Source organism: Cyprinodon tularosa, unplaced genomic scaffold (genome assembly GCF_016077235.1).
Source record: "Cyprinodon tularosa strain WSP-4 unplaced genomic scaffold, ASM1607723v1 ctg195, whole genome shotgun sequence".
In the NCBI taxonomy this organism is placed as follows: Eukaryota; Metazoa; Chordata; class Actinopteri; order Cyprinodontiformes; family Cyprinodontidae; genus Cyprinodon; species Cyprinodon tularosa.
Genome location: NW_024038707.1, coordinates 678,838 through 704,792, shown reverse-complemented (window position 1 = coordinate 704,792; position 25,955 = coordinate 678,838). Strand labels below are relative to the sequence as shown.

The window sequence follows — 25,955 nt, the reverse complement described above, 5'->3', positions numbered from 1 at the left end:
AAAACAGAAGTCAATGCATCAACTGTTTCAGCTTTGGATTTATACATAAATTTATTCTTTTTGAGTTTTATGTTTTCCTTGTGTGTTAACCTTATGGTATATTGTGTGTAATCTAAAGAAAGAAATAACTAAAATGCAGATAAACGTGGTGTAATCATATTTTATATTGAGGATGTCCGATGATGACGTCAGAGAAGCAGTTTAATGAAGAAAATGTAAAAAAGCATCAAAGAAAAGTCATACAATTTTTTTTAAAGATGATTATTGCATTCTTTAGTGATTAAAGGATAAAAATAAGTACTTTCAGTACCATAATTACATTATTTATTGCGACCTGGTTTTACATCTGTTTGCACATGTGCTGATGAGCTGATGGTACAGATCCGGTAGTGACAGCTGCTTTAGTGCCACACCCACATAATTTGACTCATAAACAACGAATAAAACAAATGGACAAGAAAATGTATAAATAAGCAGCAGTGTAGAAAAACCAGCCGTGGCTGAATTCAAGTCATTTCAGTTCATTTATATAGTCCAATTCACAACTCGCTTCTTTAGGCACTCAAAATGATTCAAAGTTTTCTATCTAAGGAAAACCAGCTGATTGCATCGTCTCATTGACTCTTCAGCAATCCCTCACACTAAGCATGCTTGTAGCGACAGTGGAGAGGAAAAACTCCCTTTGAACAGGAAGAAACCTCCGTGTGAGAGGCCATCTGCTGAGGCCGACTGGGGTTCAAGGAGATGGAAGCAGAGATATAGAAAGAAGCAGAGCTTATTTTCTGGCTAACTATTTGCTGTTTATTATACTTTTGTATGGAAGCCTGTTTCCGCCACACTGTAAAAAAATAAAATAAAAATAAAAATGATCTCATTATAATAAGAGAGTAACTTAATATAATGAGATACTATCTCATTATATACAGAGTGGCGGAAACGGGCTTCCATAACTTTTGGGATAATTGGTTGAAAGGGGTGGAAATCTGTTTAATTAATTCACAATGTATTTCATCTTGTTAATTTCAAAATGTAATAGACATATTTCTGTTTCTTGTGAGGTTTTTCACCTATATGAATGGAAGGCTATCATGAAAAAGCTAAGCTGAAGGCTCTTTGAGTGAAATCCAGTAGAGTTCCACAGTAGAGATTATTCCTTTCAAGTGGGGAATCTCACAGTTAACCAAACGTGAAACAAATTTGACAAATACAAAAGGCAACTGTCAACCAGCTCCACAGGCGGCCCCATCCAGGAAACACACAGCCAGGCAGACGAGCTCGATCTGCAACATCTAGAAACAAAGGTGTTGATGGCAGCAGCACAGCTGATGTTTCTCTCCAGGATGGAGTCACAGCCAAACAGGAACAGACCAGATGAAGCTACTATGAGAAAAAGCAGAGAGAGCAGAATGTTAGAGATTGAACTAACAGATTCTGCAGAGTGGGAGAATAGAGAGAGAATGAAGCACTCCTTTCCCTCATCCAAATTGCAAAGACAGAAAACCTCTTCTTTTTGTAACTTTGTATATTCCACCAGGTCCTTACTCTGAAATTTTAGATGAGTATTAAGCGTTCCTATCTGCTGAAGAATGCAGCGCTAACAAAAATCAGTCTGGTTTTCAAAAAAGGACATAAAGAAAGGAGAAAGAGGAAAGGCGTCCAATACAGTGACCCAGTTGTTCATGAAAGGGTTTTTTTTAACCCGAATAGTTCAAATTACCGGGAGACTATTAACCCGTGAAGTGAAATAAACTGGGTACAACTTCTTAGTTAATCCTCATCAAATTAGGAGCAGAATCACGTACGTCATTGATGCTGGCCGGTCGGTCAGATTCAGCTTCAATGGAAAATGATTGCAAGGTTTATTTTCTTAATTTTTATATTTATTTATAAGAGGAATTAAACCAGGATTAATTCAGAACTTGCAACGAGCCTATCGTGCGTCTGGAAATAACACAGAGGCCAAACCACAAAGCTAGAAAGTTCACAGAGCTGAGATTTTACATTTAAAAACCAACCCAGGCAACAGGAAAACCCCCATAGTCCTGACAGGGTTAATATCAGTTAAGCACTAGTAAATATTTAGCAGGATATTAACATTAAATAACTGTTGTTGTCCCTCAATGAGTCGATGCAATCGTCTCGAAGGCAATCCCTCAGGGAGGGGAAAATCCCTTTTAACAGGAAGAAACCTCCAGCAGAACCAGGCTGAGGGTGAGCGGCCATTTGCAAAAGCCGACTTGGAGACGGAAGCAGAGATAGAGAAAGAAGCAGAGATGCAAAAGGCAACTGACAAATGTAAATTATGCTCTTCGGCGCATCTTTATAGTTTGCATTAATTGAGAGAGGACAGAACGATGCAGCTAAAACAGTACAGACGGAGCCTGAATGAAAACAGCTAAATTATTGCTAAATTGGTTTAAGCAAATCATTGGCAAAAAGTCTGACTAACTGACTAGTAGGTTATTGTTCGATAACATGGAAATATACTCATGCAAATCGAAGTGTAAATTGTAAAATTTCCCTGTTATTGAATGTCAAAGCAAGTTCTAGGAATTGGAAAACCTTCCCTGTGGTTCCCTGATTTTGTTTTTTTATTGTTCATTTACTTCCTTGTCTCCAATTTATTCTGAGATAAAAATTAACAAATGTGATTTGATGTCTTCATGAAAGAGACTTTAAAGGAAGCTGTTCTATTTAGATGCTTAAAACCAAACCCATGTAAACTAAATAAAAATGTGTGGTTTGTTTATTTGCTGAATAATTGTCTGCTTATTATTTAAAAATGTTTAAAGTTTTTTTTTTCATTTGCATTCTATATTTGCTTATTTATTAATGTCTTAATTTATTGAAAGATTATTATTCTTTATTGGCAGAAAACTAGACAACAAACTTAGTTGGAAGCCTCACATAGAATATACCGTATTAGAAACAAAATTGCAAAAACTATTGGAATATTATTTAAAATAAAAGATTTAATAAATATTAAAGGCCTGCATATTATATATTCCTCTTTGGTTATGCCTTATTTGTCTTATTGTTCAGAAGTATGGGGAAATGCAAATATAATTAATTATTGATAAGTTAGTTAAGTTGCAAAAAAAAGCTATAAGGCTTAATAATAAGTTGGGATACCGTGAACTTACTGATAAACTCTTCATTCAAAGCAACACATTAAAATTCAGAGATATTGTTTATATAAAAACACTGGAAATAATGCATAAAGCAGTGAACAAAAGTCTTCCTTCTGGTATTCAGAAATTATTTAGGTTAAGAGAGAATAAATATAATTTGCGAGGTTTGTTTATATTTGAACGTGCAAAAGAGAAGAGCCAGATAAAGTCTAGATGTGTTTCAGTTATTGGTGTGAAAATGTGGAATGAATTGAATGATGATTTAAAGTTATGTCCTTTCTTGGTGAATTTTAAAAGGGCTTTAAAATGTAAAATGATAAAAATCTTATGTTATGTAGATTTGAATATTTATATACGCAGTAAAGAACCTGGTTGGTTGTAAAGGTTGTAAGTATAAAACAGGGTAGGCAATAATAAGCTTTGCTTCAGCCTATTCCTTTTTTTTGGTAAATTGTTGGTTTATTTTTGTTTTGATATTGTTGTTTTGTTGTTTAATGTTGGATTATTTGCTAAAAAATAAAGTGAAAGTGAAGTGAAGCTACATCTACATCACCTCGTCCAGATGATCCCTCTCCCTTTACTGCAGACATGACAGAGCTACTCAACGGACACATGCACATCCCTACTATAAGAATGGCCTCTATGCACAACTCAACTTCTTCTTGAACTTCTGCAGCTGCTTTGTTTCCCGTCTTTCTTCTCTGGACAGACAGATTATCCAGGTGTTTCTGACCTCAGTAACCAGCCGGACACAACTGGATTAATCAGATGAAAGACAGGAAACCAAGGAGCTCCTGAAGTTCAGAAAATAGGGAAGTTGTGCATGAAGCTCCTTACTTGGTCTCTCCTATCCTCGGCAACGTCACTGAGACTTAAAGGTATGGGGGAGGATTTTCACTTAAAAAAAAATGCGCAACCCTGTACCCGCACCTGAGAGGGAAGGTCTATTAATGGCGTGTGAGAGCATGCACGAGCCCATATCTCCTCGTGCACATTCTGTTTAAAAGTTCTCATAGCTCATGCAAGCTTACTGGGTCCGAACGTCAACCCTAACCCCTAAATCCCTCAATCACTATGTAGAGCGAGGACTATATAGTGGACTTAGATAACTGACCATTTGAACAGATGGCCACTCCTTTTAGCTCCGTTGGTCACGTAACTCCTCCTTCACAGCGCAGTTTTTGCTCCATATTTATTATTAGTCGCCGCTGTTAGGTAGCGACAGCCTATGGCGACAGCGGGCCGCTTTGACAGCACATCCCATAATGCTTTGCGAGGAGAGCTGTCTGTGCAAAGCATTCTGGGATATATCTGCCTCTTCTGAGGCCTTTGTTTTCGTCTTACACACCTCATAGACACTTTTTCTCTTATGACCCTCGGCCATTTTCAAAGAAAGGTGAGCTTCAATGACTGTCTGAAACCGTAGCTCACCACAGATATACGCCTGAAAGTGCACATGCTAACGAGATAACTAACGGGATGAGCACTTAGGAAGGCCTTATGTAAACATATCATGTCACGATTTGTTTGGAGGTTTTTGTGAGGACCCAAATACAGAGGCTGACAGGCAGGGGTGAGTTCTTTAAATATTTAATGAAATATCAGGCAGCAGAAACAGAAATCCAAAAAAATCCAACTTAAAAATAAAACACAAACCAGAACCATGGAGACTTCAGGGGAAAAACCATCAAGGAGCCAGGGTGAGAAAAGGTAAGACGAGGAACCAGCCAAGAGAAGCTGAACAGGGAGTGTATTTATGGCTGACTGAACAAAGGTAGGACTAATGAGCTGATAAGGAGCAGGTTTGACCAGAGCTGAGGAGGAAGCCAAGGGAAAAGAAAACACAAGGGGGCAACAGAGGACAGACAAAGAAAAACCGAAGAACTTAAATGAATCTAGAACACACCAATAAAGCTAGAAAACAAGGAAAAACCTGGATGAGCTTGAAACTGAAAACTTAGAGAAAAACCAACAGAACCAAGATCGTTACATATCATCAGAATGATTGACAATTAGGAGGACAGAAAATAATAAAATATCGTCCTCTATACCTTTAAACACTGCATTCTGTGCAGGGGTAGTCAGCAGGAATTGCAAATTGGGTCACCTTTACCTTGTCATCTGTAAATAAGAGTATAAAGGCATATTTGAAGGCAGGCTTGGACTAGTAACAATTTTCAGCCCTGGCATTTTCCATCTACACCGACCCATTTATGAACCAACACCCCCCTGAACAAAAAAATAGAAGCACAGTCAAACACGTGCGTCTCAAATGTGAAACACAATACAAATACACATTGTGGATTAATCGATCTATCTTCAAGCACCACAAGAAAACCGTCACCAAGACTTCTAGAATGTGGTTTTACTGGCTTTGGTTATTTACACGGACGAGACAGTGACTGCTGCTGTGTAACGTCCACACTCACCATGTCAGCACGGCTGCCAGAGGTCACTGACTCACGTTTTCCAGACCAAAAAATGTTCATAAACCACCTGGATATATGAAATCTCAATCTCAATCTCTAATTTCAACCAAAGTCTATTGATCTCTTAGACCAGGGGTCTCCAACCCTGGTCCTCAAGATCTACTGTCCTACAGATTTTAGATGCATCCCTGCTTCAACAGAGCTTAATTAAATGAATTGCTTGAAAAGGTAATCAATCATTTGATTCAGCTGTGTTGAAGCAGGGATGCATCTAAAATCTGTAGGACAGTAGATCTTAAGGACCAGGGTTGGAGACCACTGTCTTAGACCATAAATCTAAAGAAAAACATTTTTTACCCTTATGTCAGGGCTCCTGTCTGTGTGTTTGTTTTTGTGTTTTTCTCCCTTCCACCAGCAGGAGGCGCCTGGTTCCGGTTCGCCTCCTCACACACCTGCTGACGGTTACCTCATTAGCAGAGTGCTCTTAAGCTGCTGACTGCCACTACCTCAACACTAGAGTGTTTGCCAGTTCTTGGTACTCTAGCCAAGCTTTTCTCTGAGTAAGACTGAGTTCTTGTCATCCCGAGTTTTAACTTTGTTTTTTGTCTTTGTCTCTCGGCAGGAAATCATCCTGCAAACTGGACCTTTTCAGACCTCCTCTCCCAGGAGGGATCAACTGAGTCTAAACTGAGCCAGGGATTCAAACAGGAGGTTTGGATCCAGTCTCCTTTGAGAATGTTGAAATTACTCTCTGAGCAAGGGAATCATCTTCACCACGACCCGCTCAAGTACAGCAGGAAATCTGAGTGGCAATCAGCGTCTCCGTTCACCTACACCGTCCGAGTTCTGGGTAAACCCTGTTCCACCGTCCACCGAATCAGACAAACTCTGGAAAACAACACACAGATTCGAGTCAAAGATCCTTCACTTCTCCGAAAACGTGAATCAACAACCAGATCCTCTTCTTTAAATCAACTAATGAAATTTCCCACTGAGCCTGAACTAACAGTCTGTCTTCCCCTCACCTTCCAGTTCTGGCAGAGCAGAGTTCAGAGCAACACTGCACCGAGCTTAACCTCTTCAATAAAACCTGTTAAACTTTTCATCCGTGTCTCTCTGAATTGGTTTCACTGCATGTGGGTCCGAGCCTTCGATAAAATCATGACACCTTAGACGGCCATCCTAAACTGCTAGATTGGGAAACATCCCAATCTGCAACAATGCACGTTAGATGGGAAACGTTAGCCTTTAGATGCAAAACGCCATCATGCACCGCAACATAATTTTGCGAAATATTAGAAAATTAATTCGCCAAATATAAGAGGAACATCGTAATTTGGTTTATAGAAAGCATTTTAGTTTTATTATAATTTAGTTCATTGCGAGGATTTTACAGTTTGAAGAAATAGAAAATTACACCATATGCCGACCGTCACAAGGATGCACATGACAAGGAAGGGCTATATATGCTGCATGCATCACTGAGGTAGTTTACTGTCACAGGTAGGAGCTTCGGCCGGAGATTAAGGTATGATTTAAGGAAGACCGGCCCTCGCACGCTGATATTAGAACCGGCCCGGTATCACAGATTACCAGTCCAAGCCTGTTTGAGGGTCAGGGTGACAGAACCCCAGTAACCATGACGACAATGGCCAGACGCACCTGGATTAATCAGCTCATGCAGTAATGAATGACAGGGAAAAAAGGAGCTGCTTTGAGTTCAGGAAGTAGTCTGTCATTCTTTTAATGAAGAAATATTTCTAACGCTATTTTTAAGAGATGATTATTCACACTTTTATTTAACCTAACCTTGACTACTGTAAAAGCCTTTTATGTGTTTTAAAAAGAGATCTGGGCCGTTTGGGGTTATTGCAGGAAGCTGCTGATGCCATGCTTCAACAAACAGGAAAAACACGGGTAATAAAACTCCCAGAATGCAATTCCTTCATTTTTTTAATTTGCTGTTCATTCTTTTGATAAGCAACTGAAGACCCACTTGTTTCAGTTGGCTATTAAATAGTCATTAGTTAATGCTTTGATGTTGCGTTTAGGCTTTTAAAAATCTTTTTTATTCTTATATTTTTATGTTTTCTCCTAGAAAAGTAATTGGAGTCCCTTTTAAATTAGTATTTTTAATATATATTTATTTTCTAATGCATCATTTTAAATTTAATTAGGTTATTTATTGGGACATTTAATTATTCAATTGCACATCTCAAAATATAATTGTATGCTTAGTAATTTAATTGTGTATTATATAGATAAATAAATGCTACATCTACTTTTTTTATGGTATTTATTGATTTAATTATGAATGTTTGCCTCATATTAATTTATGATAATGAAACAAAGTGTGACCCCTATAGTGAGAACCAGATGAAATTTTACAGGAAGGCTGTTTTTTATTTCTATTTTGTGAAGTGTACCAGCTCCTCCTGCAGGTCAGGAACCCCATAACATGATGCTGCCACCACTGTACCTCAAAGATGGGATGATTTTACTCGATTCTACATGTTTTTACTCCAATAAATTAAGGCTTTTCATAACCAACCAGTTTTTTTAACCTCTTCTGACCAAATAGCTTATCTCCAAACACCAGGGGTTTTGTTTCTTTCTCTGGTTTCCATCTCTAGCTTCAGTGATAATAATGAAACTCCTCACTGTCTTCAGGTGTTTTCTGTTACCCTTTTGTGTTTGTTTTGTTTCAGAGACCAATAAAGCAAACAGTAATGGATTTGGACTGTAGGAGGAAGCAAGAGAAGCGGAAATAAACTGTAAAATTTTCTGTTCAGACTATGTTGAACGAGGAAACATTTCAGCCTCTAGATGTGCAAAGCAAACAGTACAATTGACTGCAATGAGTTTGCAAAAGAAAGAAAGTGGCTGCTTAAAATAAGAAAAAGGAAAACATTAGACAGGAGATAATCTGAGTCATGTGGGAGGCTGCAGAGATGGAGAGGAGCAAATGTTAAAGTAAAAACTCTAAATAATTAAAATGCTGCTAATGAGATACAGGCCTGTGAGTTTAAATGGGTTGTTTGTATTGAAAAGGTTGCTGCAGCAGACACTGTATCCAGAAGCATTTTGGCCTCTTTAAAAAGTATAATATAGGAGCACAACAATTTAAGATGCTTTACAAGAAAAAGAAAAGCACATTGCAATGGCATAGATGCAATCTAAGGGTTAGAAGGTTAAATTTACATAGATTTACAGCCTGGTTGGTGGTTTCTAGCTGGATTAACTGGAGTTTTTTCGTAACTTTAAAGGACTTCTTCTTATGGTCCAAAAATCATAACCCAGATGTTGATTTCTTCTCTACTTTTACCCAGAGCTGGAATAAGTTTATAGTTACCTGGTGACATATAAATAATAATTGAACTTTGATCTCTCGTCGGAGAAATTGACCTCTGCATCTAACCCAGGCAACCCCAAAGTCAGTGGTCAAGGGCTGCTGTCCTGCAGGTTTTAGGTTTCCCTGCTTCAGCACAGCTGATGCCCATTAAAAGTTGATTAACAGGCTTTTGCTGAACTGCAATCATCAGAATCCGCTGTGCTAAAGCAGAGAAACCTCTAAAACCTGCAGGACAGTGGCCCTCCAGGACCAACCTTGGGGATAGTTGAAAAGTAGGTTTTTTAACTTTGACACATTAAAACCAAGCAGAGGAACAGAGTGGATGCAGAGAACAGCCTAGGATCAGCTGTTTTCCACACTGAAATATCGGAGCTCATCAAAGCAGCTCAGGTCACGATGAAACCAAAGTAAAACTAATTAACTTGGTCTGATTTTTTTTGCCTGTATTTTATTCCCAATTCATCAAATTTAAATCTGACTGTAAGGGAGTTACTCAGAGGAGCTTCAGTTTTAAAAATACAGGTTAATAATATTATTTTATTTTGTATTTATTTCAATTCCTTACTAAGTTCTGGATGTTTTTTTGTTTGTTTTTTTTTTAGATGGAAAGAATAAAATGATAAAAATTAAATGCTCAAATTAAAAGATTAAGTAAATAGTCTTTATTTTATAATCAGTTATTGCAGTCATCAATACTTTTGGCTGGGGGGGGTACGCATGGTGAGGCAAAAAGGGGTGCAGAAGTCAAAAAAGGTTGGGAAACACTGATCTATAGGACATCTGTAAATTTACAGAGAATTTTTATCTGTGAAAAGCTTTTCAAATCCTTTTAGCTGCTTGTTCTGCCACTTTTCTGAGCTCATTTTTGATTGTGCATATCGGTATTTCACAGCTGGCTGGGTTATTAACCTGAAAATATGGCATCTAAAGGGTTAAATAGCTTCCCACAAATGCATGGTGATGTGCAGCTGGTAGTGTTAACATCCATATGCTAACTTATGTTTATTAAGATCTGAGTTAGAGGAAGCCTTTAGATGTTGAATAGGAAGGGCCCAAACATGGTGCCTTGAGGAACGCCACTTGGGATCTTCTGGTCTCTGATGTGCACTCACCGGCCACTTTATTAGGTACCCCATGCTAGTAACGGGTTGGACCCCCTTTTGCCTTCAGAACTGCCTCAATTCTTCGTGGCATAGATTCAACAAGGTGCTGGAAGCATTCCTCAGGGAGTTTGGTCCATATTGACATGATGGCATCACACAGTTGCTGCAGATTTGTCGGCTGCACATCCATGATGCGAATCTCCCGTTCCACCACATCCCAAAGATGCTCTATTGGATTGAGATCTGGTGACTGTGGAGGCCATTTGAGTACAGTGAACTCATTGTCATGTTCAAGAAACCTGTCTGAGATGATTCCAGCTTTATGACATGGCGCATTATCCTGCTGAAAGTAGCCATCAGAAGTTGGGTACATTGTGGTCATAAAGGGATGGACATGGTCAGCAACAATACTCAGGTAGGCTGTGGCGTTGCAACGATGCTCAATTGGTACCAAGGGGCCCAAAGAGTGCCAAGAAAATATTCCCCACACCATGACACCACCACCACCAGCCTGAACCGTTGATACAAGGCAGGATGGATCCATGCTTTCATGTTGTAGACGCCAAATTCTGACCCTACCATCCGAATGTCGCAGCAGAAATCGAGACTCATCAGACCAGGCAACGTTTTTCCAATCTTCTATTGTCCAATTTCGATGAGCTTGTGCAAATTGTAGCCTCAGTTTCCTGTTCTTAGCTGAAAGGAGTGGCACCCGGTGTGGTCTTCTGCTGCTGTAGCCCATCTGCCTCAAAGTTCGACGTACTGTGCGTTCAGAGATGCTCTTCTGCCCACCTTGGTTGTAACGGGTGGTTATTTGAGTCACTGTTGCTCTTCTATCAGCTCGAACCAGTCTGGCCATTCTCCTCTGACCTCTGGCATCAACAAGGCATTTCCGCCCACAGAACTGCCGCTCACTGGATGTTTTTTCTTTTTCGGACCATTCTCTGTAAACCCTAGAGATGGTTGTGCGTGAAAATCCCAGTAGATCAGCAGTTTCTGAAATACTCAGACCAGCCCTTCTGGCACCAACAATCATGCCACGTTCAAAGTCACTCAAATCACCTTTCTTCCCCATACTGATGCTCGGTTTGAACTGCAGGAGATTGTCTTGACCATGTCTACATGCCTAAATGCACTGAGTTGCCGCCATGTGATTGGCTGCTTAGAAATTAAGTGTTAACGAGCAGTTGGACAGGTGTACCTAATAAAGTGGCCGGTGAGTGTAAAGTTACCTAAGGACATAGAAAAATCTCTGTTCTTCAACCAGGATTTAAACCAGTCCGGTTCTGTACCGGTTTTCCAGTTGCTCCAATGAAACTGAATGATATGGTGTGGAACGCTGCTTCACATTCAGGTCCATCTTCTTACAAAAATGATTTAATAGCATTCAGGCTGTATTATTTAGGGATGTTTTTCCACCAATCTTAGCTAAAGGGAGAAACAAAAATTCACTTTGGATCCAAACAGATGAAAGTAAATTCAATTCAGTTTACTTATATGGCGCCGATTCCCAACACACGTCATCTCAAGACACTTTAATCGATTTATCAATTTAATCTTTTAGTTTAAGTGCAGCATGATTCATAAAGTGGTAGCACTTATGTGGTAGCACTCATGAAACGCACAAAAAAAATATATTGTTGTGATTTCATTTAGAGCGGTCACAGAGCTGTTTGAGTACAGGCTCTTAGCAGAATTGATCCAAATACTGAAATAATAAATCACTGTCAACAAAATAAAATTCAAAGAAAAGTGAAACTAATTAATCTTGAAAAGTGAATAAGCCACCAATAATATTTGCTGATCACTAAAAAAACAGCTATAAAACAGAGTATTGTATTCAACCATATTGATGGAAAATTAAGTGGAGGGATAATAATAGCCAGTAAAAGGTGTGAATGTTGCTATGGTGATTACACCTTGATGACCAGAAGTTATTTAAATAAAGGAAACATGTCAACATTTTAAAATATGCACATAAATGTATATTTATATGGGGATATTAAATCTCTTTTCAGCAAATAATGCCCAGAAGATTTTTTTTTTTCCCAGGTTTTTATCATTAATTTTTATGGCTGTTTTATTTAATGATTCAAGTTTTTTAACAGCGTTTTACAGGCCAGAGAGAAACTAGATATGCAACACAGAAGATGTGGGAAAAATTATAGTATTAGACTCACTTGAATCAAATTTTAGATCGAAATATTTGTTTTATTTACATTTTTTATTTTTTGCCCATTTACTTGAATTTCCTGGGATTTTTGTAGTTTACATTTGTTTGAAGAAAAACTACAAGTGGGCATAGATACATTTTTTTAATCTAGATTAATTGTCATGAAAGGCGGACAGATGGACCCAGTAAATATATGTATATATCTTTATATATATATGACCATTTAAACTTTGATTTTATCAGAGGCTTGCCATCGGTCTTGATGCATCCTCTTCTTCCTGTAGCAGATGAAGGAAGTCTATTATTGTCGAGCCAAGGATAATCAGAATAATCTATGGATCCAATATGTTTCTATTCAAAAGTAATTGAACACAATGCGCTGGGATAATTTCCACTTTAGAAGTGGAAAGGATCCTCTTGACCAGATCATATTAAGGCAGCATTAATGGTCTGTAAGTAGTTCTGTTGCATTATGGGTAATGTAGTCAAAGGGAAACATCAAATGTAGGAAAATCAGAGCAACTAATAGATTTTTCGTCAGTCCAGACAACTGAGCTGTCAGAGCAGTTAAAGATAAAATTCACTGTTGTGTAAAAAACAGACTTATAAGTCATAATTTAGATTATTGAAGTAGATATCCATATTTATTTATTTTATAGCCTCTTAGAATTACTCTCTGTTTATATATACCTTTTTATAGTGAATACATACTGTATATAGCTTTTTGTACACGCAAAAAAATATTTATATCCTGTATAGCACTTCTAGATAGAGGTTAAAAATATTTTTACTTTGTACTTGTGACAGTGTAATAATAAAATAGAATTCTATTCTATTCTGTAAAAAGGATGCCATTATTGTTGGGATAGCAGCATCAGATCCAACGCCTTAAAAAGGCTCACCAGACTGATCAAGAAGAGCGACTCTGTCGTAGGGTCTGCTGTGGTTCAGATGGTCATGCAAAGAAAGTTTCCATTTCGTCACTTTTATAGAACAGAGGCTGCGATGCAGGCTGCGATGCAGGCTGCGTAAAACCATCAGCATCTACAGCTTTGAAGAAACCTGGATAATACTAAAAACTTTTATTTTCCTTCATCATTATTAAACAATTTAAAATAAAGTTGAAATGGTTTCACCGTGCATATGATTTTATAGAATCAAGAGTTTCATGGTTTCCAGACAGTTTTAAGGAATTGTGGTTTAGTTTAATCCAATTATTTTAAACAATATATGGTCAAAAATAATTTACTCAGTGAAATAACTACCTTGGAGAGTAGCGGTCTAGGACTTAGGGCATAGAGCTTGGAATTCTGAGGTTGACAATTAACCCGACACTGCCCCCCGGGCGCCCCACGATGACAGCCCACTGCTTCCAAAGGAGATGGGTTAAATTAATTAAATCAGGGAACAGAAATATCCCTTTAATATTGCACCGAATAAAAAATAAATAAAAAAAAGACCCTTTCCAGTAATTCACTGTACAAACCACGAGAGGGCGCCAATTCCCATTAACTGGCCAGAGACCAATTAACTTATGTTGTTTTATTTTATGGGGCGGGGAACTTATTCATCCTTTGGTCGGTTGGCCGTTCTACATTTAGAAAAGCAAAGAATGGATAACTTTACCATCCAGCAGGGTTAATAATCAGGTTAATTAAATTGTGAGGAGCCTTTTTCTCCGACATATCAGCCATGCAGCTTTATAATAATTACACTAACCTAGATGATAGTGGATCCAAGGTGTTTAAACAAATACTCTATAAATTTATATTTAAAAAAAAAAAACTCAGATTAAGTTTCCTGAATCACAAATATTTTTATTTTTAGTCTAATTTAGGATTGCTGTAGCAGTTAAAATACCTCTGATTTTTTCAAACTCTTCTGATATGTTTGGATGAGCCACTGAAAAATAAAAACGCTTCAAATTTAGCATCAAAATCATGCAATTTGAAATCTTAATTCAAAATATTTTTCTAACTGAATATTTTAATTGAATTATTAAAGGGGGAGTGTAAATTGTATTATCAATCCATTAATACTGCAATTTAAAAATCCTATTTCTAAATAGAGGTTTAAATGCCAAAATTCAATAAACTGTTAAAAAGCTTTCCTAAAAACTAAGAAACTAATTACAGAGAGCAGCTGTGATGTTTTCACGTAGAAAAGCAAGGAGTTGAAAATGTTAATATGTGCTTATTCAATTTATCACTTATGAATTAGTGTTTACGTTTTAATTTGGATACTTGAAAATACAATTTCAAATTCAACTATTTAATATAAAATTACAATTCCTCTTTAATAATTAAAAATTGTCCAATTAGAAAATGCTTTTTCTAATTGCATGAATTCATGCCAAATTTGAAATTGCAGGTTTTCTTCTTAACAGACTGCAGGTCCTCCATACAAACAGAAATGTTAGTCAAAATGTCAGAAGGAAAAAATGTAAATCATTTCTTTACAATATTTTAGTTCAGGGCATTCGTGCCTTAAATGAGTCTAGACACTGACCAATGAAACCCTGACAATTATTTTTGGTAAATATTACACATAATTGCCCTATAAAACAAATGTTACTCCTTGTTGCCAGTAGAGGGAGCTCCACACACATTTTTAGCACTTCACAGGGCAGCATTAAATCCATTGGAGTGAATTTTGTTTCAGTGTTGCAAGAAAAGAAACTTGAAAATATTCAGAGAGGAAAATAAAAAAAAACCTGAAACAGCTTTATTGCAACCAGTTTTTGTGGTTTGCTAGAATTTTAAGTTTGATAAAATTTGGTTTTTGAAGTATTTCTCGGACCTGGCGTTCCTCTGGGGGGGGAGAGAAGATGCATGTTAGAAATAACAATTTTATTATTTAAATTGGGCGTTGAAAGGGAGGGTCAGTAATGAGCACTGAGAAAACGACCCGTGACATCATTTATAAGTCTATCTGATAAAAACAAAACCTGTAAAAAAGAAATTGGAAAAATAATTTTATTGAAAATATGAAAATTTGTGAAATAATTTCTTTAATAAAAATAAATAAATTGCAGTTAGTCCCACGACCCATTTTATAAATAAAACATTTTTTTAAAGTTCCATTTCTTCCCTCCAATTTACAAAACAAGTTATTCACCTCCAAAGGAACAAAATTCACTCCATAGACTTAAAAAAAAAAAAAAAAAAAAAAAATTGAAAACCTTCACATTGAAATACACCCAACAGAAAAAAAAACTTTACTTACATTAATTTATTTATTAAGACATTCATACAATTCAGGAGAGGAGAAAATCTGAAAAGGAGTCTGTGGGGTAAAGGTAATATACTCTGTTAAGGTAAAACCAAGTCAGCAAAACGTGGCTGACTGGTCAGGAACTCTGATATAATATATGGGATTAAAAAAAATATTTATGATACATTTAAATTAAACATTCACAAAAGAAACCAAAGCAAGTGATTCTACAGTATAACATGACAAGTGCCTCTATTTAGCAGGCCAACAAGACATCGCACATATGTTAGCATAACATAATTTGCAGACTTTATACAGCACTTATACCTTTTAGTCCACAAGTAAGTTACTAAATGGTGGAGAACATCGAATACACGCATCTTATTTAAACATGAAAGGAAATACCTGATAAGGACCCTAATGTTTACAGACCCCATGGCTTTGTAGCTCCAACCAGCCCAGGTTAGGATCTACAACTGTCCAGGAGGGACCGAGGTCACCTAGCTTTTAACGCATACCAAAAATCTGATCCAAGGTTTAGCATTGAGAAGTTGGTTTTTTTTCCCCCTCGAATAATATAAGCACAATGCAAAGTGAACGATCGCTATCACTGCGTAAAAAAGAAAAAACCCAAACGAGAACCTCGGGGCTCAAATCAGGTCGGCCACGTTCATGGGCATCTCCTCCACGGTTGTGTTGTAAAACGTCTCGATGTCCCGAAGAATCCTCTTGTCCTCCTCGGTGACGAAATTGATAGCGACTCCTTTTCTGCCGAAACGGCCGCCGCGGCCGATTCTGCGGAGAGACGAGGAGCCGCGTTAGTTCCTTCCGTGGATTATTCCCCTCCTTTTTTTATTCGGAGCGTTTGAATCAACTCACCTATGAATGTAATTCTCTCGATTTGTAGGAAGGTCGTAGTTGATGACCAGAGAAACCTGCTGCACGTCGATCCCGCGAGCCTTGGAGGAAAAGAAACGAGTTTCAAACATGACGGATAAACAGAACCACAAATCTATTTTTATCCACATTAGTAATAATGTCGCCCGCATAAAAGTAGCAGATTCCCACGTTAGAAGGACCCACTGTGGAGAACGAGCCCTTATCTCCCAAATGTTTTTCCCACTCGGCCATTTTTTAGACCGTAGCAGGATTTGAAAAACCACTTGGATCACAGTATAAGTTCCTATGTGTTAGTTATACGAACCAGGAGATCCGTAGTGATCAACACTCTGCTGGAGCCGGATCGAAACTCCCTCATGATCACGTCACGCTCCTTCTGGTCCATGTCGCCATGCTATGGACCAAACCAGCCGTCAGCTGAGAGTTTGCTTTTAGAAACATCACGAGTTGATGGGGGCGAGGTCATACCAGAGCAGAGACGGTGAAGTCTCTAGCGTGCATCTTCTCCGTCAGCCAGTCGACTTTTCTCCTGGTGTTCAGGAAGATCACGGCCTGGGTGATGGTCAGCGTCTCGTACAGATCACACAGAGTGTCCAGCTTCCATTCCTAGAGGCGGAAACAGACGTTACCCTGATGAGTGGATAAAAAGGGGAGCGGGACGTGTAGCACGGGATCTTGAGGCAAAGGAAAATGGACATTAAGAAAGAGGTCCCTCCCAGCCTCGTTTCCGACGCCGTGGCTTTTATTCTCCTTCCCTGGTGTACCCGTGCTTACACGGCCGCGGGAGCCAGACCCAGAAGGCTCGGCTCCTGCAGTTTGAGCAGGGTGCTTTGAAGAGAAGACTGAAGGACAGGTTTCTGTGTCAGATGTGCAAACAAACCTCTCTCTCCACGTTTATGTAGAACTGCTTGATACCCTCCAGGGTAAGCTCCTCCTTCTTCACCAGGATGCGGACCGGGTCTCGCATGAACTTCTTCGTCACCTCCAACACGTCGGCCGGCATGGTGGCCGACAGCAGGACCACCTGGAGACGAAAGGAGTTTCAGGAGACTGGAAACTGACAGAACCGGTCGGATCGGTTGTGGCACTTCACCTTGAGACTGCAGCCAACGAACATTAAGAAAGAGGTTCGACTGCAGCTCATTTTCGGGGCAGTGCGCCATAATCTCCGTCTGCGTTTTAATCTGCTGCCATGATTGCGTGAAACAGAATCATCTGGATCACACAATTACAGCAGACTTCTGTAGATGCAGAAGGACGGGATGTTCCCATCATTTAAAAACTACACTTTTTAGCCAAACCTTTAACACACTTTTACATGGATGTTAAAAATGAAACCAGATGGGGAAAAAAAAACTAAAGAAAAACATGGATGACTGGTAAGGAACTGGAAGGCTAATGGGTTCCCAAACTCAGGCTGTTTTCAGAAGCAATTTAATTAAATGCAAGGAACATTGGGCTAAATTACTACACTAAATGGATAAACAGACAGTATATAAATCCTGTTTAAACCAGTACCCTAGATATGTACATTAAATATAAGCAACAAAAAGGTTCTTTATTCTCGATTCTCTCTTCTAGGGAAAATATATTTAACCTGGCCAGTCGGATCATTGGAAAAGAAGCATGTCTCAAACCAGTTATGTTGAATATTTTCTATAGATAACTTTGTGACCTCCAAAAAGGAAAAAATCCCTACTTGGCATTTGTTTTTTGAAAGGCAAAATATGTAGATTCTGTTCGTGGAAAAGTGATTCACCTTGTAGGACTTTGCAACGTTTAAAAGGGGCGTCTTTATTTGGCTTTAGAAAGGATACAGTACACTGAAAAATAAGCTTGACGAAATTTGGAAGATCTGGAAAGTTTTGTAATTTCCTTGAGAAAAGTTAATATTGAAGTAGACGGCTGGAATGATGAGTTGAACTGATTATTTAACTTTATTTAGTACAGATTTTATTTTATTTTTTTCCTATTATTATTATGGCTGTTTTCATGTATGTGCCTTCTTGTTCTATGGCGTTTACCTTTTAATTGACAAAAAGTGCAATAAACATGTTTAAAAAGAAACAAAGAACACTGGGCGGCTTTTACCCCCTTAGTGATGATAATCAGCATTTACTTTTGCATCACAGGTAAAAGTGGCCGATCGGACTAAAAATGCATCATACAGATAAAATTGTGATCTGAACCAGCAGGACATGATAGAGTATCGGGGCATGCTGCTTTACAGTCCAATCAGCATGCAAATGTCTTTCAGGATGAGGTTTTTGTGAATGAGACGAGCAGCGATGGACGGGTGCAAGTTTTCAAAGGTGGCGCTGATTGACAGTTTGATCCCAGATCAGAATGGTTGATATTCTTAGAGCCTGTTTTCACTTTCACAAGTGAACTTGACAAAATTGTTGTTGCTGGGATCTGAATGCAACTTATTTTTAATCTGATAGAATGATTTGTTTTGTAGACTAAATGGCACGATCTGACCATTTTCATTTGGGAGTCAAAATCCTTTTTAACCGGATTGTGAAATGCTCTGCTTGTTAAGGTGGATAATAAACCATTTTAGTATTGTTCAGATTCAAAATTAAAAACAGACTGCAAAAAAACGGTTAGATTAGAATAAACCCGAAGAGCATGCGTAGCTCGTATTATCGCCAACAGTTGACATTCATGTCCACAAAGCAGGGACGTGTTTATTGATGGTGGGACCAGGCTCAACTGAGGCCGTCTAACTCATCAGCAAATAAGTACAACGTCAAATGGACTCCAACCAGAGACAAAACTATAATGTTCATTTTTTGAAGCCTTTGACAGCCACAGCCGGTGAGCGGCATGAATAGCTGAGCAATATGGCAGTAAAATGCTTAATGATGAACCCGTTATCTGTAACTAGTGTTCCATTGACCAATTTGATATAAGAGATAAATTACCTTGATAATAAAGGTCAGCCCTGCTGCTGCTCGATCTGCCTACATCACCCAGAATGCCAGGTGGTTCTGCTTTAATATTAATCCTTAATTTTATTGACCATTTTGAAAATTAGACCCATTCTCTATTGATATAGATCAGATGACCATCTTTTTCCAGGCCTGGTGTTTATGTCCAATTCAATGCAATCCGCAAATTAAAGATTCATCCAAGATTACAAGCCCCTCTGTGTCCAGGTAAATGGTTACGGACAGGAAACGCCAGAATACAGGAATTAACAGACTTACGTAATGACACATTCTTCACATTTATGAAATGCTGGGAATTTATAAAGAAAATTGATAAAAGAGCAGAACTACTTTCAACATGTTTGAGTGGAGCAGTGGCTGCTGAGCTGGAGGAGTCTGTATGAAGCAGTCAGAGCCCGGACGTTGATGAGACTACGAAATACGACAAGAGTCTAGACCAGAGAATATAAAATATCTGAAACGGATCCGATTTAGTTTCACACATGGAAGCGGCAAAAATAAAAGAGTTTTATGGAGATGAAAAGATCAGAATTGGGCCCCATCTTGGATATGGGATGTCAGACAAAAAGGAAAAAAAATAGAAGCAGGTCGGGGTGAACCTGAATGAACACAAACGAATCAGAGATTCAGATTGTAATTGAAAAAGCTTCGTGGACGGAATGAACGCAGCATTCAAACTTGGAAAACCAAGTCCACTGGTTTCTTAAACTTTTTTTGGAATGACTGAGCTGGATGACAGAATGTTCACCAGCACAATCAACAAGCAGCATCGATGACAACAGGACGTGGGATCATGTCTGGAGGTACGTACTTGAATGTTGGTGCTCAGCTTTTGGAAGATCTCGTAGATCTGATCCTTAAACCCACGACTCAACATCTCATCAGCTTCATCAAGAACAAACATCTTGATCCACTTGGGAGCTAAAAAGAAGGGAAAAATGAAAATTTACCCCAAAAGGCTGAATTTGGGCCTTAAGAAAAATGATTTTTTTGCTTCTAACCAGTTCTGCTTACACAGGTGTCTCCTGTTCAGCATGTCATACACTCGGCCTGGAGTTCCCACCACTATGTGAGGAGCCTCGGCCTGGAGCTTCTGAATTTCACTACGGAGATTGGTCCCGCCAATGCAAGCATGGCAGGTTGCCCCCATGTAGTCTCCAAGGGCCAGAATTACCTTCTGGATCTACGGAGAAAAAAGATGTACAGAACTTCAGAATAGCTGAGAAAAGATACGCTGCCTGTTGAGTGCAGAAAATGGTTCAGTGATCAGTAAATCAGAAGGAACTCTCCATTGTATAGGTCAGTCCCGAAAGATGGTATACCATCATATCACTCAAGTTTTCCACAGACAGCCAAAATGATCTTTTAGGCCGATGCAGCCATGGACAGAGACTGCACCAGCCACAAAAAGATCTTTAAAAAATTAAGAAAAAGTTTAGAAATGTTTGACAAATCTTTAAAAGATGGTACCTTCGTTTTTGAACAGTGTCCTCAGTATGCTGCCTAGGTCTGAGACACTGTTGAGGTCGCGTGACCTCAGGAACAGCATACCTGCTGAGCCAGCTCTCTGGTGGGAGCCAGAACCAGAGCCTGAGTCTCCTTCTGCTCAATGTCCAGCTGCTGCAAGATAGAGATGGCAAACGTGGCTGTCTTGCCAGTTCCTGACTGGGCTTGGGCAATGACATCGTAGCCTAACAGTGAGGAAACAGATTAAATATTCCTTTGTGTAACACGCTAACAAACCAGACGTACAGCTAAATGTTTATGGACGTCACACGCGCACACACCCTTCAACTTCAAATGAAACTAATCAAATCATTGAGTGATCAGTAAGGAAAAAAAATATCCCCATTTTTTTGGGTAAGTCCCGAAAGATGGTTGAGCATCATTTCACTCAATGACAGAAAACTGTCCTCTGCAGTCTGATATGTGTACCTTTAATACACGGGATGATGGCCCTCTGCTGAATGGCAGACGGCTTTTCAAAACCATAAGCGTAGATTCCCCTGAGAAGAGACTCCTTCAGGTTCATATCATCGAAATTGTCGGTGATCTCGTTCCAGTTGCTCTGTATTGGCAAGAGAGAACAAAGGCAGTTCAGGGGGCTGATGGGGGAAATCATTTTATTTAGGGATGCACGATATAATGGGCCCCCTATCGGTATCGGCCTTAAAACTGAATATCGGACATCAGCCACCCCACCGATATTTAACCCGATATTTGATCAGCTTCTTCAACTTCTTACTCAAAAACTTCTTGTTTACAGACTTAAAAACTTCTAAAGACGAGGGAAAAAATATTGATACATTAAAATATCACAATATCTTCATATGCTGATATATTGCCATTTAAAAACACCATATCAATCTCTTTTACTAATGAAATATTGCTATATGTCATCGTTATGCTACGAAATCCCCCGAAAATTCACAAAATGTTGCCATATTTTTATATGTTGATATATTGACGCGGTATCGATCTATTTTACCAACAAAATCTCACAGGAATTTGCAAAATATAATGAGAGTTTGTAACAGAACGATGAAATTTCACGAGATTTTGAAAGTAAAATAGATCGATACCGCGTTTTTAAAAATCTATTTGATATCAGCATATGAAAATATATTTGAGTATATTATTTTTCAAAGTGTCAGAAATGGATAACAAAACTGCTATTTTCAATGACTGCTTATTTTTGTCCAGCTTTAACATCAGTATCGATATCGATTATCGGCTACATGAGTTTTAAAATATCGGCATATCGGCCAAAATCCCAATATCGTGCATCCCTACTTTTATTGCATTTAGATGAAACCAATCAAAGAAAAAAAAATGTTTTTCTTTGATTTACCTCGATGACACCATCAGGCTCCATTCCTTCTGGCCCCCCATGGTCTCTATCTCTTGAACTGTTGAGAAAAAAATAAATAAATCAAGATTAAAACTCACTGCATTCCCTGGGTAGGAAGTTAAATCTGGTTCAAAACTTTATTCGATCTTCCATTAATATCGCTTCACATCTCATGACCCCAAGTTTTGGCTATTTTGCTCTACGACTAAATTGGTGAAAAATATGCTCCAAATAGCAAATGTTGGCGTACTCTTAATAGAAACAGGCTGATCAGGAGTTTCCCAGATGGTACAGATTTCAATTATTTTCATAGAGACCTGCACAACTTTCATTTTTTCAAAAAAAAATTAACAAATTATCAATAAAAAAATAAATAAAAAATGTTAAAAATCACCAATAGTTGCAGCCTTATTTTGAACAGAACATGAAGGGATGACGTCCCACCCAAACTTACATGGGAGAGCACAGACACCAGCAATAAATACTATTAGATGTGTACTAATAACTGCTTATCTAGCCGACTTTGTAACATTACCATCTTCAAAAATGTAGTCAAAAGTATCAATTGTCCAGGTGATCAATCTCTTCAAAGCATCGCTAAATTAAAGGATTTAATTTAGACACGCATTATCCTCCTTTCATCATTGTAAAATAGAGCTTTAAAGTTCACAACCTAAATCCCTGCAAGCTTAGACCAAAATGTTTGAGAAACATTTCATTTTATTGAGAAAAATTTAATGCATGTTCTAAAACATGACTATAATATACTACAACATGCTTAAACTTATATGAATACATTAAAACAGAGTCTTAAAGTCGATACTGGTTTCTACTACTTGCAAGTTGATCTACAGACATGGAGTGAGAACTGCTGATGCTTCCGTTTCTCAGAGGAACATTTTAACCCCTGCATGGCTCATAGAGGAAGGGGGACTCACCCCATACCATGTAAAAATCCCCCACCACACGTGTAGTGAATATGGCCCGGGGTGCTGTGGGTCACGCCCAGAGTATCTCCTTACAAAAGCTCGAAGCCTCAGTGGGCGCACGTGTCAAATTCCACGAGCCGGCCTCAACTACCTGCCCCTCTGAGGCATTTTTTGCGATTACATAACCTCCGAAGGCTTCCGAGCCGTTCACGATAAGCCCAGGGAATAAAAAAAAGTTACTAAATCCATTTTGGGCGTGTTCGGCTTACTCCAACGTGAGAGTTCTCTCCCTGGTGGCCAACATGTCGGGTAATTGGGGCCTTTACAGCCACTGGTGGCTTCTGCCCAGAACTAGGCCGAGAGGAACACACTGGCTCATCGGTTCCCCTGACAAACACCCGCAACTTCAACCGGAGGAAACTTTACTATAAATATAAAATGCATTTTAAGGTTGTTCTGCACCATAATAATCAATCTAATGATGAATTATAACCATTATTGGTAGTAGTGGGGTTTCGATGCGGCTAACTGCTAAGCTAACAGGCAAATCACACCAAAAGCAGTTAGGCCGGACTAACTGAATACAAACTACCGCGCTGCCATAGGGGTTACTAGGCAGCTCCGGTGATTAAATTACGATAAAATAACCGGCATCGTTTCATAAAATTGACCAAACATGGATTATTACCTGTTGTAATCAGCAGAATCGCTAGACATGATCCGTTCACAACTTCAGCATGCGACTGAAAAGATCGCTGATGGCGACGCCAACTGCATTTAAGGGGCTGGACTATTTCGCCTTACATTTTTTTTATGTTCAGTTTTATTGAAAAACATAGTTTCGAGCCATTGATTTGTGGGATATAGTACAAAGAGTGTTTTTATAAGAATGTTATGTGAAATGGAATGTTTTATGAAGGGATAATATACAAAAAGATGTTCAGACTACATTTCTCCGCGGAGGGATAATGCAGTAATAGTAGTGCGTCGGCTACAGCGTCTCTCACAGGTCTAAACTCGACCTGCGCAAGAATGTTCTCATGTACTGATAAAGATTTGAAAAAACCCATATATACAGGTGCTGGTCATAAAATTAGAATATCATGAAAAAGTAGATTGATTTCAGTAATTCCATTTAAAAAGTGAAACTTGTATATTATATTCATACATTACATACAAACTCATATATTTCAGATGTTTATTTTGTTTAATTTTGATGATTACAAATGACAACAAATGAAAATCTCAAATTCATCATATCAGAAAATTAGAATATTGTGAAAAGGTTCAAAATTGATGGCCCCTGGTCCCACACTCTAATCAGCTAATTAACTCAAACCACCTGCAAAAGCCTTTAAATGGTCTTTCAGTCTAGTTCTATAGGCTACACAATCATGGGGAAGACTGCTGACTTGACAGTTGTCCAAAAGACGACCATCGACACCTTGCACAAGGAGGGCAAGACACAAAAGGTCATCGCTAAAGAGGCTGGCTGTTCACAGAGCTCAGTGTCCAAGCACATTAATAGAGAGGCGAAGGGAAGGAAAAGATGTGGTCGAAAAAAGTGTACAAGCAAGAGAGATAACCGCACCCTGGAGAGGATTGTGAAACAAAACCCATTCAAAAATGTGGGGGAGATTCACAAAGAGTGGACTGCAGCTGGAGTGAGTGCTTCAAGAACCACCACACACAGACGTATGAAAGACATGGGTTTCTGCTGTCGCATTCCTTGTGTCAAGCCACTCTTGAACCACAGACAGCGTCAGAAGCGTCTTGCCTGGGCTAAAGAGAAACAGGACTGGACTGCTGGTGAGTGGTCCAAAGTCATGTTCTCTGATGAAAGTAAATTTTGCATTTCCTTTGGAAATCAAGGTCCCAGAGTCTGGAGGAAAAGAAGAGAGGCACTTCATCCACGTTGCTTGAAGTCCAGTGTAAAGTTTCCACAGTCAGTGATGGTTTGGGGTGCCATGTCATCTGCTGGTGTTGGTCCATTGTGTTTTCTGAGGTCCAGGGTCAACGCAGCCACATACCAGGAAGTTTTAGAGCACTTCATGCTTCCTGCAGCTGACCAACTTTTTGGAGATGCAGATTTCATTTTCCAACAGGACTTGGCACCTGCACACAGTGCCAAAGCTACCAGTACCTGGTTGAAGGACCATGGTATCCCTGTTCTTAATTGGCCAGCAAACTCTCCTGACCTTAACCCCATAGAAAATCTATGGGGTATTGTGAAGAAGAAGATGCAATACACCAGACCCAACAATTCAGAAGAGCTAAAAGCCACTATTAGAGCAACCTGGGCTATCATAACACCTGAGCAGTGCCACAGACTGATCGACTCCATGCCACGCCGCATTGCTGCAGTAATACAGGCCAAAGGAGGCCCAACTAAATACTGAGTGCTGTACATGCTCATACTTTTCATGTTCATACTTTTCAGTTGGCCAACATTTCTATAAATCCTTTGTTTTTATTGGTCTTCAGTAATATTCTAATTTTCTGATATGATGAATTTGAGATTTTCATTTGTTGTCATTTGTAATCATCAAAATTAAACAAAATAAACATCTGAAATATATGAGTTTGTATGTAATGTATGAATATAATATACAAGTTTCACTTTTTAAATGGAATTACTGAAATCAATCTACTTTTTCATGATATTCTAATTTTATGACCAGCACCTGTATATATATATATATATATATATATATATATATATATATATTTTTTTTTATTATTATTATTATTATATTTTATTTTATTTATTTTTTTTTTTTTTTTTGTTGGGTTTATAATACAAGATAAGTAATTTCAGATAATAGCAGGTAGAAGATTTACAGCCTACATACAGCTATAGTTGAGAAGTATGTGTAAAGTGGTGTTGGATGCAGGTTGTTGTGTCAGTGTGTGTGTGTAT

General features: G+C 38.5%; 1 protein-coding gene and 4 non-coding genes across 6 annotated transcripts; all 5 read right to left on the bottom strand.

Moving 5' to 3' along the window:
* Positions 1-15,404: 15,404 nt before the first annotated feature.
* eif4a2 (eukaryotic translation initiation factor 4A) lies at positions 15,405-23,864 on the bottom strand. 2 transcript variants are annotated; one of them, XM_038283552.1, is made up of 11 exons: positions 23,724-23,864; positions 22,107-22,164; positions 21,191-21,323; positions 20,807-20,946; positions 20,270-20,438; positions 20,067-20,176; positions 17,182-17,325; positions 16,770-16,907; positions 16,606-16,695; positions 16,281-16,360; positions 15,405-16,196 (listed from the first exon to the last, which is right to left on the bottom strand). In XM_038283552.1, exons 1-11 carry the CDS (start codon positions 23,750-23,752, stop codon positions 16,052-16,054), a joined length of 1,236 nt encoding a protein of 411 aa, XP_038139480.1. In that variant the 5' UTR covers positions 23,753-23,864; the 3' UTR covers positions 15,405-16,051. The 2 variants fall into 2 exon arrangements, with proteins under 2 accessions (XP_038139480.1, XP_038139481.1); XM_038283553.1 differs by lacking the exon at positions 23,724-23,864 and having other exon boundaries at positions 20,807-20,875; positions 22,107-22,170.
* LOC119782572 lies at positions 16,960-17,144 on the bottom strand. The gene has a single exon (XR_005280681.1). It is a non-coding gene; the product is annotated as a small nucleolar RNA SNORA81 (small nucleolar RNA).
* LOC119782573 lies at positions 17,379-17,559 on the bottom strand. Its single transcript, XR_005280682.1, has one exon. It is a non-coding gene; the product is annotated as a small nucleolar RNA SNORA81 (small nucleolar RNA).
* On the bottom strand, positions 20,516-20,590 carry LOC119782574. The gene has a single exon (XR_005280683.1). It is a non-coding gene; the product is annotated as a small nucleolar RNA SNORD2 (small nucleolar RNA).
* Positions 21,076-21,151, bottom strand: LOC119782575. The gene has a single exon (XR_005280684.1). It is a non-coding gene; the product is annotated as a small nucleolar RNA SNORD2 (small nucleolar RNA).
* Positions 23,865-25,955: the final 2,091 nt, after the last annotated feature.

Bases quoted from the DNA above. Each gene is read 5' to 3' on its own strand.
- eif4a2 (XM_038283552.1), bottom strand. From the start codon at position 23,752: ATGTCTAGCGATTCTGCTGATTACAACAG. The intron at 20,947-21,190 runs GTACACATATCA...CCTCACTGTTAG, and splicing joins CATCATCCCGTGTATTAAAG to GCTACGATGTCATTGCCCAA. The intron at 20,439-20,806 runs GTATGCTGTTCC...TTTTCTCCGTAG, and splicing joins CCAGAGAGCTGGCTCAGCAG to ATCCAGAAGGTAATTCTGGC.